This window comes from Mobula hypostoma, chromosome 5 (genome assembly GCF_963921235.1).
Source record: "Mobula hypostoma chromosome 5, sMobHyp1.1, whole genome shotgun sequence".
Lineage (NCBI taxonomy): Eukaryota > Metazoa > Chordata > Chondrichthyes > Myliobatiformes > Myliobatidae > Mobula > Mobula hypostoma.
Genome location: NC_086101.1, coordinates 136,821,808 through 136,837,473, shown reverse-complemented (window position 1 = coordinate 136,837,473; position 15,666 = coordinate 136,821,808). Strand labels below are relative to the sequence as shown.

General features: G+C 41.9%; 1 protein-coding gene across 1 annotated transcript in view; it reads left to right on the top strand.

Moving 5' to 3' along the window:
• Positions 1–15,666, top strand: part of musk (muscle, skeletal, receptor tyrosine kinase) — a 208,747-nt gene that overhangs the window by 127,862 nt on the left and 65,219 nt on the right. The window contains exons 14-16 of the mRNA XM_063048989.1: positions 393–552; positions 5,039–5,216; positions 7,596–7,793. Of these exons, the coding sequence (XP_062905059.1) occupies positions 393–552; positions 5,039–5,216; positions 7,596–7,793 (536 nt within the window). The remainder of the gene's footprint in view (positions 1–392; positions 553–5,038; positions 5,217–7,595; positions 7,794–15,666) is intronic.

Sequence of the window (15,666 nt, the reverse complement as noted above, 5' to 3'; positions counted from 1 at the left end):
GGGCCAAAGTGCCTGTATTATGCTAGGTTTACTATGTTTCTATGAATAGGAAGGTATTCCAGAGTCTCCATCTGTGACTTGCTTGACTGACAGTAGTGAAAACTGAGCTACTGGCATGATGAAGGAAGCCCTGAACATCGCCAGAGATGGAGGATCTTCATTGCTGCCCTAAACAGCAGCAGTGTAACAGGCAGTAGTGGCTGATTTGTCTAAAATTCAATTGAACTCGAATTGTAATTCCTGTAAAGATATTCCCCCAGAGGAACTAAGTATAATGGTAATTCCATTAAGGTGTTTATCCTTACGTGATAAGACTTTGTGCCTGGTCCTTTACTGTGCAGTTTGAATTGATTAATGGTGTAATTCCTTCTCCCACCATTCCCCCATTACAGATTCCCCATTTCCATCGGAGGCTGCCAGAGGTATTTCCTGAACTAGCAAATTCCGACAACTTTTGCCGTAACCCAGGAGGCGAGAGTGAACGACCTTGGTGCTATACTATGAATCGAGACATCCGGTGGGAATTTTGCAACGTGCCTCTATGTGTGAATGGTATGTGTTGCAATGTACACTAGGGCAAAGCATAACTGAGAGCAACAACCAAGAACTTGGGCTAATATCCAATTAATCCTTCAGAAGTGCACAGAATAACATTTCATTTGTCAGAAATAAAATGTGTTACCAAAAATTGTATCTGCCATGCAGAAATAAGGGAAGTCAAAGGTTGTAGAAACATTTTTCACTAGAGGATTGAACAGAAACACTCAGCTGACAATCTCAGTAATTTACTGAAGGCGTCTGTGGAATCCTCTTCCAAGTGGATGGAAAATATCATATGGAATCGTCTTGGGGAAGAGCAGAGGATTTTCCTCCCATGACCTCAATTGACGTACAGTGCCTATAAAAAGTATCCACAGCGCCCCCCCCCCGGAAGTTTTCATGTTTTATTGTTTTACGACATTGAGTCACAATGGATTTAATTTGGGTCTTTTGACTCTGATCAACAGAAGACTCTTTTGAGTCAAAGTGAAAACAGATTCTACAAAGTGATCTAAATTAGTTGCAAATATAAAACACAAAATAATTGATTGCATAAGTATTCACCCCTTTCAAGTCAGTATTTGTTAAATGCACCTTTGGCAGCAATTATAGTCTTGAGTCTGTGTGGATCGGTCTCTATCAGTTTTGTACATCTGGACACTGCAATTTTTCCCCATTCTTCTTTACCAAACTGCTCAAACTCTCTCAGATTGCACGGGGATCGTGAGTGAACAGCCCTTTTCAAGTCCAACCACAAATTCTCAATTGGACTGAGGTCTGGACTTAGACTTAGCCACTCCAGGATATTAAATTAGTTGTTTCTAGACAATAAGATTTAAGACATAGGAGCAGAATTAGGTCATTCAGTCCATGGGGTCTGATCTGCCATTGCATGATGGCTGATCCTGGATCCCACTCAACCCCATATACCTGCCTTCTCGCCTTATCCTTTGATGCCCTGACCGATCGGGAAATTATCAACTTCTTCCTTAAATATACACATGGACTTGGCCTCCACCGTAGTCTTTGGCAGAGCATTGCACAGATTCACTAGTCTCTGGCTAAAAATATTTTTCCATACCTCTGTTCTAAAGGGTCGCCCCAATTTTGAGGTTGTGCCCTCTGGTTCTGGGTGTTTCCACCATAGGAAACATTCTCTCCACATCAACCCTGTATAGTCCTTTCAACATTCATTAGGTTTCAATGAGATCCCCCCCCCCACATTCTTGTAAATTCCAGTGAACACAGGCCCAAAGCTGCCAAACGCTCCTCATATGTTAACCCCTTCATTCCCAGAATAATCCTCGCGAACCTCTTCTGGACTCTCTCCAATGACAACATCCTTTTTGAGATATGGGGCCCAAAACTGTTGACAATACATTAAGTGAGGCATGACTAGTATCTTATAAAGGCTCAGCATTATCTCCTTGCTGTTATATTCTAATCCCCTTGAATTAAATGCCATTATTGCATTTGCTGCCTTTACCACAGACTCAACCTATAAATTAACCTTCTGGGAGTCCTGCATAAAGACTCCTAAGTCCCTCTGCACCTCTGATGTTTGAACCTTCTCCCCATTTAGAAAAATAGTCTATACTATTGTTTCTTTTACCAAAATGCATTATCATACATTTCTCAACACTGTATGCCATCTGCCACTTTTTTTGCCCATTCTTCCAATTTGTCTAAGTCCTGCTGAAATCACGTTGCTTCCTCAGCACTACCTACCCCTCCACCTACCTTCATATTATCTGCAAACTTTGCCACAACAAGCCCTTCCTGTGTTGTTTTGGCTTTATGCTTGGGGTCATTGTCTTGCTGGAAAACAAATAATCTCCCAAGACACAGTTCTCTTGCAGACTGCATCTAGTTTTCCTCCAGGATTTCCCTGTATTTTGCTGCATTCATTTTACCCTCTACCTTCACAAGCCTTCCAGGGTCTGCTGCAGAGAAGCATCCCCACAGCATAGTGCAGCCACCACCATGCTTCAGGGTAGGGAAGATTTTTTTTTGATGATGTGTGGTATTTGGATTTTGCCAAACATAGCGTTTAGTCTAATGGCCAAAAAGTTCAATTTTGGTTTCATCAGACCACTGAACCTTCTTCCAACTGACTTCAGAGTCTCCCAGATGCTTTCTGGCAAACTAGAGCCAAGATTTCATGAGTTTTTTTTTCCAACAGTGACTTTCTCTTTGCTACTCTCTCATAAAGCTGCAACTGGTGAAGCACCCAGGCAACAGTGGTGCATGTGCAGTCTCCCTCACGCCACATCTAAAAGACTAATTAGAGCAGAAATGTGTCAGCAATACTCCCTCACATGGGCAGATTTATAGCTGTGCCATATTCCTTCCATTTCTTGATGATTGACTTAGCTGTACTCCAAGTAATATTCAGTAACTTAGAAATTTTTTTGTATCCATCTCCTGACTTGTGCTTTTCAATAACTTTTTTGCGGAGTTGCTTGAAGTGTTCTTTTGTCTTCATGGTGTAGTATTTGCCAGGATATTGACTCACCAGCAATTGAATCTTCCAGATATAGGTGTATTCTTACTACAATCAGTTGATACACCTTGACTGCACACAGGTGATCTCCATTTAACTAATTGTGACTTCTAAAACCAATTGGCTGCAGCAATGATGATTTGGTGTGTATATTAAAAGGGGTGAATACTTATGCATTTGATTATTTTGTAATTTATATGTGTAATTAATTTAGATCACTTTGTAGAGATCTGTTTTCACTTTGACATGAAATAATCTTTTTCTGTTGATCGGTGTCAAAAAAGCCAAATTAAATCCACTGTGATTCAAAGTTGTAAAACAATATAACTTGAAAACTTCCAAGGGGGGGTTAATACTTTTTATGGGCACTGTATAAACAGACTATTAATAAAATGATGTTCATTGTTAAGTTGCTGTTTGTGGAATTTAACTGGAAGCAAATTAACCTTCGTGCTGTTGTCTTACAACTGGAAATACACATCTCTGGCTCAATAGCACTTTGGAATGTTTTGAAGGCCTGAAGGGTGATAGAGAAATGCAGGTACTTTTTTAAACTTCTCCATACAAAAAAAAACTAGGCTGCTTCCAACAAGTGTAAGAATCATAGAGAAATGTTCACAAGCAGCAGGAATGGAAAAGAAAGCCAGTTGTGGGCTCAGACAGACGCTATAATGGGCATTGGATACATCAGATGCAACCAGCAGCTTTGGGAATGTCTGTAGTGATGGTTTTAGTTAAATCAAAGAACATGCAATGTTAATCTTTTAATATGTGAGCTGATTGTAGTTAGTACAGAAAGCAAAAGGCAAGCAATGCAAGGCAGTGAGATGTAGGTTGTCCAATGTGTGTTACCACACTTGATATGGGCTGTTCATCAGAAAAATACAAAAGGAAAGACAGGCACTTTTAACAATAGGAGAAACAGGCAACTAAAGGGTCACTCAAACTTTATGATGAGTAAATTGTAATAGTTAATCCCAGAGCAGAAACTTAAATGGAACAGAAGCATTTTTTCACAGAAATTGAATAGAAACCTAAAACTTTCTTCCACTGCAAAAATTGCTGAGGTTAGGAGTCAACTGAAAAGAATTATTTACAGTGACTAATAAGTTTTTGTTTGGACGGGATTTCATGGTGAGTACATGGTATTAAAGTAAACAATAGCAATTTTCCGCCACTGCCTGTACGGAGTTTGTACATTCTCCCTGTGACTGCGTGGGTTTCCTCCGCGTGCTCTGGTTTCCTCCCACAGTCCAAAGACATACCGGTGGGTAAGTTAATTCGTTGTAAATTGTCCCGTGATTAGGCTAGGATTAAATATGGGGAGTTGCTGGGCAGTGTGGCTTGAAGGGCCAGAAGGGCCTGATTCATGCTCTACCTCAATACATACATAATCGAATTCAGTAGCACTGGAGTTTGAACCTATAGGCTGAATGTCCTATAGGTTATAATTGGTTCAGTTGCCACACGACATTTGGACTCATGCCTGCAGGTCATTATTCAAGATAACACTCACAACACGCTGGAGGAACTCAGCAGGTCGGGCGGCATCCGTGAAAAAGATCGGTCGACGTTTTGGGCTGGAACCCTTCGTCAGAACTGAAAAGGGAAGGGGCAGACACCCTATAAAGAAGGTGGGGGGAGGTTGGGAAGGAGAAGGCTGGTAGGTTCCAGGTGAAAAACCAGTAAGGGGAAAGATAAAGGGGTGAGGGAAGGGAGGCAGGGAGGTGATAGGCAGGAAAGGTGAAAAAGGAATAGGGGAAAACACAATGGGTAGTAGAAGGAGGCGGAACCAAGAGGGAGGTGATAGGCAGCTGGGGGAGGGAGCAGAGTGACATAGGGATAGGGGGAGGGAATTATCAGAAGTTGGAGAATTCTATGTTCATACCAAGATTCAAGATTCTAGCGCAATTATTTAACCCTCACAGTACCATACCTGAGGTTAAATTGCTTACAGTGTACTTATTGCTTTTCCAATCTGTTTCTTCTTTCCAGTAACCTCAGCATCAGGAGCGAACCCGAAAGCAGACACAGCAAATATGCCCATCACTTCTGCCACTTACTCCCTGACCATCATCATTTCCATCATCTCAAGCCTTGCAGCCTCCGTCCTGTTAATAATTACAATTTTTGCTTGCCACCGTCGCCAGAAGGAATGGCAGACTAGAAAGAGGTAAAAGGTTTGTTTTTCTTTCTGACATCAGAGCAGGGATCATGAGCAGTTTGATAATCCATTTGCAGGGAGGTTATGGTGAACCTTCATAAATCATTGACTGCAATACTGGGTCCAATTCTAGGAAGGTTTTTATTATATTTAAATCACGTTAACAAAGTCTATTTGACTTCTTTGCATTGGCAGGAGAACTACTGGATATGGTATGTATAGATTTACAAGAGATACTTGATAAAGAACCACCTAATAAGTCACTGCAAAAGAAAGGGATCACAAAGTTGAGGGCAAGATACTTGCAGGGGTAGAGGATTGGTTAATTGACAAAAGCGAGGTTCGAAGGTTCATTTTATTGTCAAAGTATGTATGTACTATTCAACTCCAATATTTGTCTTCTCAGTAAATAGGAGGAATAAATGGGTCAATTTCATGGTGTAAGAAGTGGAGTACCATAGGGCCAAGTCCATTTTTTATTACTTTCATACGTGAAGGCACTGAGTGTATTGAATCCAAGTTTGTAGACAATACAAAGTCAACTGGGGAAATAAATAAGGAGGAGATTTAAATGCCTCCACAATGAGTAGTTTAATTGAGTACTAAAAAAAAAAGCAGATGGTGCATAAACTGTGGAAATGTGAGATTGTGTTAGCAGGAAGGAAAAAGCAGATTATTATTTAAGTGTTGTGAGACTAACAAATGCTGGTGTGCAGAGAAATCTGAGCCTTTGCTTAAAAAAAATGTAGAAAGGTACCAGGTACATTCAGCAAGCAACTAGGAAGGCGAATGAAATGGCAGCCTTTACTGCAAGAGGGCTGGTGCTCTGTAAGGAGTTTGTACACTCTCCCCATGACTGCTTGGGTTTTCTCCGGATGCTCCAGTTTCCTCCCATAGTGCAAAGTCGTACCAGCTGGTAGAGTAATTCGTTATTGTAAATTGTCCCATGATTAACCAAGGATTAAACTGGAGGATTGTGGGTGCCATGGCTCGAAGGGCTGGAAGAGCCTCTTCCGTGCTGTATCTCAATAAAATATTTTTTAAAAAATCATTAGGTCTTGTTGCAACAATACAGGATTTTGGTGAGTCCATAACTGGAACACTACATAGAATTTTGACCCATTTTTTAGCAAAGGATATATGTGCTTTAAACACAGTTCACATAAGGTTTGATAGATTAATTCCTTGGGTGAATGGGTGATCTTATGATGAAAGGTTAAGTGTAATGGCTCTATATTCTCTAAGGTTTTTGGAATAATTAAGGTAATGTTATTGAAAGATGCCCATTTGCAACTGAGACATGAAGAAAATACCGCTCTCAGAGGATTGAGGAATTTTTAGAGTTCTCCACACCAAAGAGCTGGAAGGTGAGACTGTATATTCAAGCTGAGGCTGTGAGATTTTTGAATCACATGGGATCAAACATTATTGGAAACAGATTGGAAAGTGGAATTGATTGCAAGAATCAGACCAACAATGATCTTATTGAATCATAAAGAGGGATTGAGAGGCCAGGTGGTCTGCTCCTGCTCTTATTTCTATAGTCCTTGAATTACGCAGAAGGAGGAGCATCAAGGTCTTGGTGAAGGTTCGGAGAACCATTCCCATGGCTGAGGAACTGAGGAGAAAATGGAATTGTTAGTGTGTTTTGCTCTACTGCAGTATGTTAAGAGGAGTGTTGTTCAAAATTGTGACTCTTTCTTAAAGTCAAAGTCATAACAAGATATTTCAATCAGCATGATGATCCAGAGGTCACAGATGTGTCAAGAAACATTTATTTATTTATTGAGATACAGTGCAGAATAGGTCCTTCTGGCCCTTCAAGCCGCATGGCTCAACAACCCCCAAACTAAACCTAGCCTAATCACCGGACAACTTACAATGGCCAATTAACCCACCAACCAGTACGTCTTTGGAATGTGGGAGGAAACTGGAGCACCCAGAGGAAACCCACATGGTTACGGGGAGAATGTACAAACCCCTTACAGACAGTGGCGGGAATTGAACTCGGGGCATCTGTACTGTAAAGCGTTGTGCTAACCACTATGCTACCATACCACCCAGATTCTAACGTGACAATTCTTCATAGTGTATTGAACTTAATGCAATGAGTTCTTGTAGTCCGGGAGAGTGACTTTTCCATCGGAAACAATTGAAGAGGAGGAACCTGCAGGGACATCAGGGAAGAAAAAGCAGCGATTGGATCAATTTAGCACAGGGACATGGCAGGTGCCATTAAGTGGAATTGTCTCCTGTGATGTAACATCCTGATTTGTCAAAATGGATAAATCTGATCAATCAACTGATAACAAGTTCACATCAAACCTAGAGTTTCCTTGTTTCTTTCTTTAGAAAATTCCAAATGCATTCACCCTTTTTGTCTTCCAGTTACAGAGGAAATGAGACCCCGACTCTTGCAGCTCTTCCTTCAGAGCTGCTTCTGGACAGACTTCACCCCAACCCAATGTATCAGCGTCTGCCTCTTCTTCTCAATGCTAAGCTACTGAGCCTCGAATATCCAAGGAATAACATAGAATATGTGCGGGATATTGGAGAGGGAGCCTTCGGAAGAGTGTTCCAGGCAAGGTGAGCAGGTCTCCAATCTTCAGTATGGGAGAAGTTGAATTCTTATGTGAAAAAAGAGAAGCATTTGTATTTTAATGGTGCTACACATATTCCAAACACTTTATAGGTAATTAAATACTTTCCAGAAGTGCACCTCTGTTGTAATATAGAAAACATTGCAACCATACTGCATACAATAAGCTCTCACATACAACTCTGATAAATCTCAGCTATTCTGTTTGCAGTAACATTGTGTGAGATTTAAAATTGAGCAGTTATGACAAGGATAATTCCCTTGGATACAACTATCCTTCCTGACCACATGAGAGAGTAGAGTCCCTTTAACTTGATGCCTACCAGCTCCACAGACCTGAGTTCAATCCTGATTATAGGCAATCTCTGTGCAGTTTGTGCGTCCTCCCCGGTTATCACATGGGCTTCCTTTGCGTGCCTTGGTTTCCTCTCTGGTGCCAAGGTCATGCCAGTTGTCAGGTAAATTGACTGCTGTAAATTGTCCCTCGTGTAGATGAGGGGGAGGGGGTTCAACAGGAATACAGCAGGTGAAGTAGGGTGAGCGTAAGTAGATGATTAGCCGGCCGGCGGTGTTGTGGCATCCGCACCGGATTTCAAGGCAAGTGGTCCCAGGTTCAAATCCAGCTGGCTCCTTGCATGCTTTCCATCTGCGCTGGGTTGAGCGTTGAGCTGGCAACTTGGCCTCATTTTTAAAAAAACAGACAGATGCTAAAGAAACAGCAAGGTTGCCAGCCCATGTGCCACAAGACACGGAGAGGAACAATAAGTAGGTGACTGGCAGCAGCATGGACCAAAGGGCCTGTTTTGGGCTGCACAGCTCCATGAGTAAAAATGTCACTGGTCTGTCCACAACTATTGGATCATCCATCCCATTACCTACAGCTGCTCCCATCTACTTGCGTATAAAGCAAAGTGAACGTCACTGGTTAACTGCTTCATCCATTTGGTGTATGTACTTAGGCCAAGTTCCATCAGCTCGAGGCAGATTGCCAGTTGAGTCATTGGGCTTGTCAGCCAAGCTGCCTTACAAATCAAGACATTCTGGCCTCTGTCAAGTGTAAAGGAATTTACTCAGGCTGCCATGAGCTGTCTTCAGTTACAGGGTCATGTCCAGAACTGCCAGGGTGAGATTCATCAATGCATTCCACCATCGATTAAACTGTTGCGTTGTTTGAAACATGGTGCCAAAGTGACTCTGGTTTTATATTTTCAGTCAACACCCCCTCAGTGTGGAACTAACAACTTGATGCTTTCAGGAAGTATGAGCGAATGGGCCAAGCTTTGTTCAAAGTTCAAAGTGTATATATGTCACTATTTACAACCCTGAGATTCATTTTCTTGTGGGCATACTCAACAAACCTGTAGAACAGTAACTATAACAGAGTCAATGCTGTTCTAACATAGAGTCATAGGTAGAATCTTAGATTCATATAGCTCTTCAGCACAGGATATCAAAGTTGCTGATTATCCCTATCAACATTAATCCCAGTTACACCACTAGCTCTGTATCCTTCTGTGCCATGGTAATTCAAGTACTCATCTACATACTACTTAAATGTCATGAAGGTATCTGCATTGAGCACCTGTTCAGGCACACATTCCAGATATAAAACACCCTCTGTATGCAAAAAATCTCTTCTTGGATCCCTTGTACTTCTCATCTTAAATAAATGCCCTCTTCACTAGATACTGTATGTCCACCAAGAGAAAAGACTAGCCTATCTACTCCCCTCATAATTTTATCTACCTCTATCAGGTCACCCTTCGGCTGCCACCGCTCAATGGAAAATAAACCTAATCTCCCTTTGTAACTATAATGTTCCAGTCCACATTGTAGCTGTTCTAATACATAGGATTTCATTGAACTGAAAGGAGGTTATTTGACCAAACAGATGCAAGAAAGACTTTCATTTAGTTAACTCTTTTACCTCTGTGGCACCATTTCCAGAAACAGAATATTCCAGAGCATTTACAACTGACAAAATATCCTTTAAAATGTGGTCACTGCTGTCATATGGGCAATATGGCATGCGATATATCCACAGCAAATTCTCACAAAGAGCAAAATGAGAATGGTAGAAATAATCTTTATTTTTGGGGGTTGTTTGAAGGGAAAATATTGAGCATAATTTCCCTGCTCTTCAAGGTAAAGTGATCGGATGTGAGGGTGGCATGGTCTTCATAGAGTATCAAATCCACATGAGGGCATCTTCAAGGGGAAGTACCTGCTAAGTTCTGCTCCGGCCTAAGTTTAGCCCAATGGCATTGGTTTTGCTCCACCTCAGCTTTTTTATGCTGTATTTATTTAAAAAAAAGATACTGGAGGAATTCACTGGGTCAGACAGAATGCATAGGGAGAAATGTACAGTTGACAATTCAGGTTGATGCTGTCCGCCTGAAACGTTGACTGTCCATTTTGCACCATACATGGGTAAAAATGACCCATTGGCTTCCTCTAGCATCTTGTTTATTGTGATCCTTCTTCCAGCATTTGCAATCACTTGTCTCTGTCATTTCATTACCATGCCCTGAGTGTGCTGTCAGGGTTGGCGGTGGAGACAGATACGCTGGAGGCATTTAAGATGCTTTGGATAGGCACGTGGATATGCAGAGAAAGGAAGGGTATGTACTGTATGAACAACTAGAAATGACTGCTGTATTTCCGAACTCATGATTCACTTGCATGAGACAGAGGTGTAAACACTAAACTGAGATGTCACAATGGCAGTGGAAGTTACATAGATCTACATGGAAAAACAGCATTCCAGAATGTTTATTTAAATAAGCCACAAAGTAAATCGGTGATTGTATAGAGATTAGCAGACTGGTGGGATTGATGGAAACTTGTTCCTCTTATTTGCAATTGCAATAATATGTTGGCATCATTTATAATGCAGTAAAATATATGTCGATCCCTCAATACTTTGCCACCAGGCAACACTTGATATTGAGTCACATCAATTAAGTCAGGCAGCTAAAGAATTTGATCAGCAGGTGCTTCCAATTAAACATCTCAGAGAAGGAAAAGCACAGTGAATTGTAGAAGTGGACTTCTGAACAGGCAAACTTTGCTGAAGGTGTTGCTGCTGGAGGAGAGTGGAAAGGAAATTGGGAATGAACAAAAGATCAGAATTGGAGGAAAGTGGAAATCTCAGAGTACTAAACTGGAGGACCTGGAGTGATTGGCTGTTAAAGTACTGCAATTGCATCAAGTGCTGGACTAGTTATTGAATGTTGCAGAACAGGAGGATGAAGACTGAAAGTAAGAGTGAGAACTTCCCCTTAGCTGTGGTACAAATGCTAATGGAAATTAACAGTTGGTGGAATGACGTTTACTGGTCTTGAGTGCTTTCCTGGCATATACGATGAATAAACTTTTCTTGGGCTTCCTGGGTACAGATATCATGAATGTGGCAGAGTTTGTCATCGAAACGTTGGCTAAAATGGATACCTGAGCCCAGCTGTAAGCCTGAGAAGAGTTTATTTGCTGGCCTTGGTTTCTGCAGTTCTGGTAGGAACTGCAGGCAGGGGATGAAGAGGAAAAGGGAGAACACTAATAGAAAAAAAATTGATGGTGCACCAAATGGGGATTGGCAGAGTGGATTAATAACAACAGTCAAGCAAGTCTGATATTCATTCTTGATGCATGTCCTTGTAAACACCATGTTCTTACAAAAACATTGTCTTCTAAGAAAATGTATTATTGCATACTGCTACGCATAATTATTTGCGTTATCAGCCTACATTTATATGGCAAATTTGACAAAGTGAAATGTTTGCAGATTGTTATCAGTCTAAATTTGACACCAAGTTGCACAGGGAGGTATTAGAGCGGATGAGTGAATGCTTCGTTTAATACCAACATCACTTGTTCTGTAGCAAAAGGCCAAGCTATTAATGGCCCTGTGGCCATTCTCAACCCCCACAGAGTTGTTTTCCATTTGTACTTTACTGCTGGACTATCCAGACCTTCCAAATTAAAACTCAGTTTGTTTAGCACTTTAAAATGAGGTTGATTCCACATGTTGAACAAAGGTGAGGGTAATCACCCTTCAGGCTCCTTGGTTGCCCAGTAGCCAGCAATCCTGATACTCCGTGAATCTTGGCTGTATAAAGATTCAGAGTTGTATGTCCTGCAGCGTGTGGGATTGAGAAATTTATGTTCATCAAATATTATGTCAAATGCCTGATTCAGACTTCTTCAAACTATACTGTTCGAGTAGGAAGTAGCCCTTCAGACAGTTTCTTGTCAGTGGTTGAAAGTGCTCCTGCCAAATCAATTATTTATGAGTAAGTGTAGAAACCAGAGTTGTTGACCCGACAATCACTAGCATCTGTGGAATCTCTAGATTCATTGCACATTCAGGAAGTCCTTAACCATGACATTTACCATGTATTCCTTCTGTCTCTGCCTGGACTCCTTGGAGACTATGGGCTTCAGTCCCGGTCCAATGATGTGATGGACATTTAGCACAGTTGTTACCAGAACACAATGCCGTTATCTTGTAAGGCAAGCACAGGCTTAGAAATGTGGAATGGATTGGTTCTGCTAACTCTTGAAATATCAGGGTATTTTGTCAACAGTTCACAATTACTAATGCATTTCCTGTCAATTCCACAAAGATCATCTCGGACAGACATTTCCAGTAAGGGTAACAGCGCAGTGGACCATCTTCTGAGGTGGCTCTCCCAGCAAAATAGTGAAGACATGTATGACAGGTGCCAAAGCAGAACATTCCATTTGAATCAAAACATTGACTTATTTAGCACAGAAAGAGGCCACGCGAATCATTTTGCTTCTCCCAGCTCTCTGTGCTATCCAGTTAGTTCACTGTCTCCACTGAGCTCAGCTTCCCTCCCTCACTGGTAGATGATAGTTACTGGGTGTGTCATCCATCTGCAGCAGCTGTGAAGGTTTCCTCAACAGCATCTCTTGGATCTCTGACTCCTGTCTTCTGAGGTGGCTCTCCCAGCAAAATAGTGAAGACATGTATGACAGGTGCCAAAGCAGAACATTCCATTTGAATCAAAACATTGACTTATTTAGCACAGAAAGAGGCCACGCGAATCATTTTGCTTCTCCCAGCTCTCTGTGCTATCCAGTTAGTTCACTGTCTCCACTGAGCTCAGCTTCCCTCCCTCACTGGTAGATGATAGTTACTGGGTGTGTCATCTATCTGCAGCAGCTGTGAAGGTTTCCTCAACAGCATCTCTTGGATCTCTGACTCCTGTCACTAAAGTGAGTAGCATTGCTGCCACTTCTCCCCCAAATCACACACCTCCCTCACTTGGAAATGTATTTCCATTCCTTCATGGTATCTGGGTTGGAAATCCTGAAACTCCACACCTTCACTATACTGACTGCAGTGATTCAAGAAGACAGCTCTCTGTCTCAGGAGAATCAGGGGTGATAATGGCAGCAATACACAGATTGTAAATGCCCCATTTCCCCAGTCCTTCCTTGTGGTTCTGCAAGTTGTTTCCCATTCTGTATTTGTCCAAGTCTGTGACTGCTACTTAACACTAAGTCTGCTTCCAGCACCTTTTGCACATCAGAACAATACAATATTACGAAAAGCAAATGATTTCCATTATCTGCTCTTGGTCACCACCAGCAGCATGAAGTTCAAAAGATGTCCCTAACATCCCAAAAAAATTAAAGAAATGAAAACAAGAAATGGAAGTGGATCAGCATGGATGAGATGGGCCAAAGGGCCTGATTCTGTGCTGTAATTTTCTATGAGCCTCTGACTCTAAGAAACCCAAGAGAAAATTCATGTTCTGCTTAAACATCATAAAAAGAAGAAAAAGGATCTGGTGCTTTCCCAGCATGTATGACAAATAAACTCTTCTCGGGCTTTCAGCCAAGTACAGGTATTAACTTAAACTGAAGTTTCGATGACAAACCCTGCCATCCTCATCAGGGATGATTCCATGTCTAGTCTGGCAGTATTTATATCCCCGTTGTCTGTCCCTCCTGATTGGCTAGTCCTCATCCAATCAGGTTTACAATCGAATTCCAGTTCTTAGAGTGAGACCTTCGTCTTTGTTGAAATTCTTTTTCTCTAGTTTTACTTCAATGGCTTCCTTCACCAGGCAGTCCCAAAAGTCATTGGCTCAGCATAGTAGTTTTGTCAAAGTCAATCCTATGGCCATTGCGAATGCAGTGTTCTGCTACCATTGATTTCTCCAGGTAACCCAAACAGATGCACCTCCTGTGCTCCTTGATATGCTTTCCACTGTACATCCTATCTAGCTGATATACGCTGCTCCGCATTCATAGGGAATCCTGTAAATGCCAGCAGTCCTGAGTCACAGGTCATCCATGACCTGCGTAAGCTGTGATTTCAGCTTCCTTACAGGTTTATGGGTGGTATTAATCTGGTATTTCTTCAGGATCCTGGCAATCCTTCCAGAAACCGTGAGAATATAGCTGGTAGTGATGGGTTCCCCCTCATCGGGAGCTCAAGTCCCTGATGAGGACTAACCAGTCAGGAGGGATGGACTACTGGGGCATATAATCCACCAAACTAGACATGCCCAGGCATCATCCCTGATGAAGGTGGACTGAGTTTGTCATCAAAACAACAGTTAAAATCGATACCTGTACTGGCTGGAAGCCTGAGAAGAGTTAAATCGTCATCAAATGATGCCATGCAACAGTACACAAGTCAAGTCACTTTTTATTGTCATTTTGACCATAACTGCTGGTACAGTACACAGTAAAAAAGAGACAACATTTTTCAGGACCATGGTGCTACATGAACAATACAAAAACTACACTGAACTACGTAAATTAACACAAAACTACACTAGACTACAGACCTACCCAGGACTGCATAAAGTGCACAAAACAGTGCAGGCATTACAATAAATAATAAACAAGACAACAGGCACAGTAGAGGGCAGTAGGTTGGTGTCAGTCCAGGCTCTGGGTATTGAGGAGTCTGATGGCTTGGGGGGAAGAAACTGTTACATAGTCTGGTCGTGAGAGCCCGAATACTTCGGTGCCTTTTGCCAGATGGCAGGAGGGAGAAGAGTTTGTATGAGGAGTGCGTGGAGTCCTTCATAATGCTGTTTGCTTTACGGATGCAGCATAAGGATCAGAGGAATTCTCCTGCTCACCCCACTCTGCTATGCTCTCTCTGGTAATCTTTCTCTGCAGTCCTCTCCACCTTCTTATTTCATACATCCTCCCTTTGTTGCTGTTTCATCACATATCTCGAGGACATTTACAAGTTAGTGGCCCCATTTCTTACATGTTCTGAGGCTGTCAATTTTATTCACTTGTCCATAGCCCCTCATGAGGTGTCATCAGCCCTGTTCAATAACACCTAGCCCACCTCGCCACCTGCAGCCTTGCCTCTGTTTTATCAATGGCCTGTGTCTTACTCCAAATTTGTGATGCCACAATATCAACAGCTTCCAGCTGATCTTATACTAAATCTACAGCAAAGGGAAGAAGAAGTCTCTAAGGAAAGATCAGATGCATTGTAGTACGGAGTGGCAGGGCATGCTATCCCACCTGTAATGCTTCAGTGTTTCAGTCCTAGCCTGGCCCCATGCTACTCAGAGGGGGTCACACATTTCACCACAGGCAGGAAAGGAATAGAAGGCTGCGTTTCCTTTTTGATGTGGGATTAGAAAGCACATGTTGGCTGTGATTGTGAAGTGTAGATCAAGGTTTTTACGGGAGAGGAGAGTAAAACATAATCTTGCAAGAGAAAAACAGACAGTGAATTTCACCAAGCTCCACTTTCGGGGACTGGCAGTCAATGACACTCATTCATTTCAGTAAAGTAGCTCACTGGCTGGGTGATGCAAAATGATTAAACATTAGTCCTTCAGTATATAAAAAAAA